The 1,309-nt window shown below is 38.9% G+C and overlaps 1 protein-coding gene across 1 annotated transcript; it reads right to left on the reverse strand.

Annotated features, from left to right (window-relative positions):
• Positions 1-18: 18 nt before the first annotated feature.
• Pmar_PMAR025230 (heat shock protein, putative) lies at positions 19-1,295 on the reverse strand (the record flags this gene model as incomplete). The annotated part of the gene is made up of 3 exons (XM_002776158.1): positions 19-544; positions 600-877; positions 921-1,295. Coding segments are annotated over 3 exons (1,179 nt in total), but the record flags the coding sequence as incomplete, so codon positions are not given.
• Positions 1,296-1,309: the final 14 nt, after the last annotated feature.

Raw genomic sequence — 1,309 nt, forward strand, 5'->3', positions numbered from 1 at the left:
ATCCACGTGATGTTGTACCTCAGCAGGCTGCATATTCACATCATCATTGGTAATAGTAGTAGTAGCTGCTGCTGCTGAAGGAGAGGCATCTACCATATTCTCATCATCATTAGTTTCCTTATTAATAGGTCGTCGTCGTCTACGCTCCTTCTCTACAACTTGATACTCTTCCTCTTCTATCATAATAGCATTCTCAATACTGAATGTACCATGTAGACTGAGCTTAGCTCGGACTTTAATCTTCTTAGGTCCTTCATCATTCTCACTATTATGAGGTACTTGTATAGTATATCTCCCAAGAGATGCATCATCGCCATGGTCCTCACTGTTGGTATATTGTGCCCATAGCTCAAAGGCTTCCTTACGATAGAAGGTAAGCATCTTAACCGTATTAAGTGTAGATCTTGGTGGGAAGACCTCAGTCCTCTTGATGATAGAAGAACATCCTTCAACATCATCATTATCAGTAGTAGATGTTGCCTGCTGTTGCTGCTGCCAGGCTACCTCAATGCCTTGTTGAGTAAAATCAGTAACGGCAAAGTCCCTAAAAACGACGAGGTAGCCTGATCATAATGATGATGTTACATGATGTATATTACCTAACCTTGAATAGGGGTGATAACATAGCGGCTTGTAATGCACATCCTCGTGCTACACACTCATCAGCATTAAGAGTACGAGATAAGTCCTTATGTAGAGTATCAACAATAGTACGTTGTATGAATGGTACTCTAGATACACCACCAATGATCTCTACTGAATGTAAATCATCAATAGTAATGTTAGCTTCCTTCAATGCCTTATTCATCACAGACTGCATCTTATCAACCATCGGAGCACATAGTTCCTCGAGCTTATCACGAGTCACGACTACATTCTAAAACAATGACATGATAATAATATGATTATTATTATCTTACCAGATCCTCATCCTCCAACAAGCATTCAATCCCTAATACGGCCTCATTATTGGCTGATAATATCTTCTTAACCTTATTAACAGCCTCTTCCAACTTGAATCTAGATTTAGCATTCTTAAGGGGATCTAAACCAGTTTTAGTAGTAAACTGTTGACTATAATGCTCCATTAGGATCTTATCAATATATCGACCACCAACAGTAGTATCAATAGCCTCACCAAGTACAGTAAGATGACCTTTAGTAAACTTAACGATAGATGTACCAAAATGAGATGCACCAACAGATGTGAATGCTACTATTGTTGGAGTATCATCACTGAACTCATTAGATCGGTATATACCATAAGCCAATGCAGTAGCTGTTGAATCATTCATAACTCGTAGACAAT

Source organism: Perkinsus marinus (genome assembly GCF_000006405.1).
Source record: "Perkinsus marinus ATCC 50983 genomic scaffold scf_1104296954182, whole genome shotgun sequence".
NCBI lineage: Eukaryota > Perkinsozoa > Perkinsida > Perkinsidae > Perkinsus > Perkinsus marinus.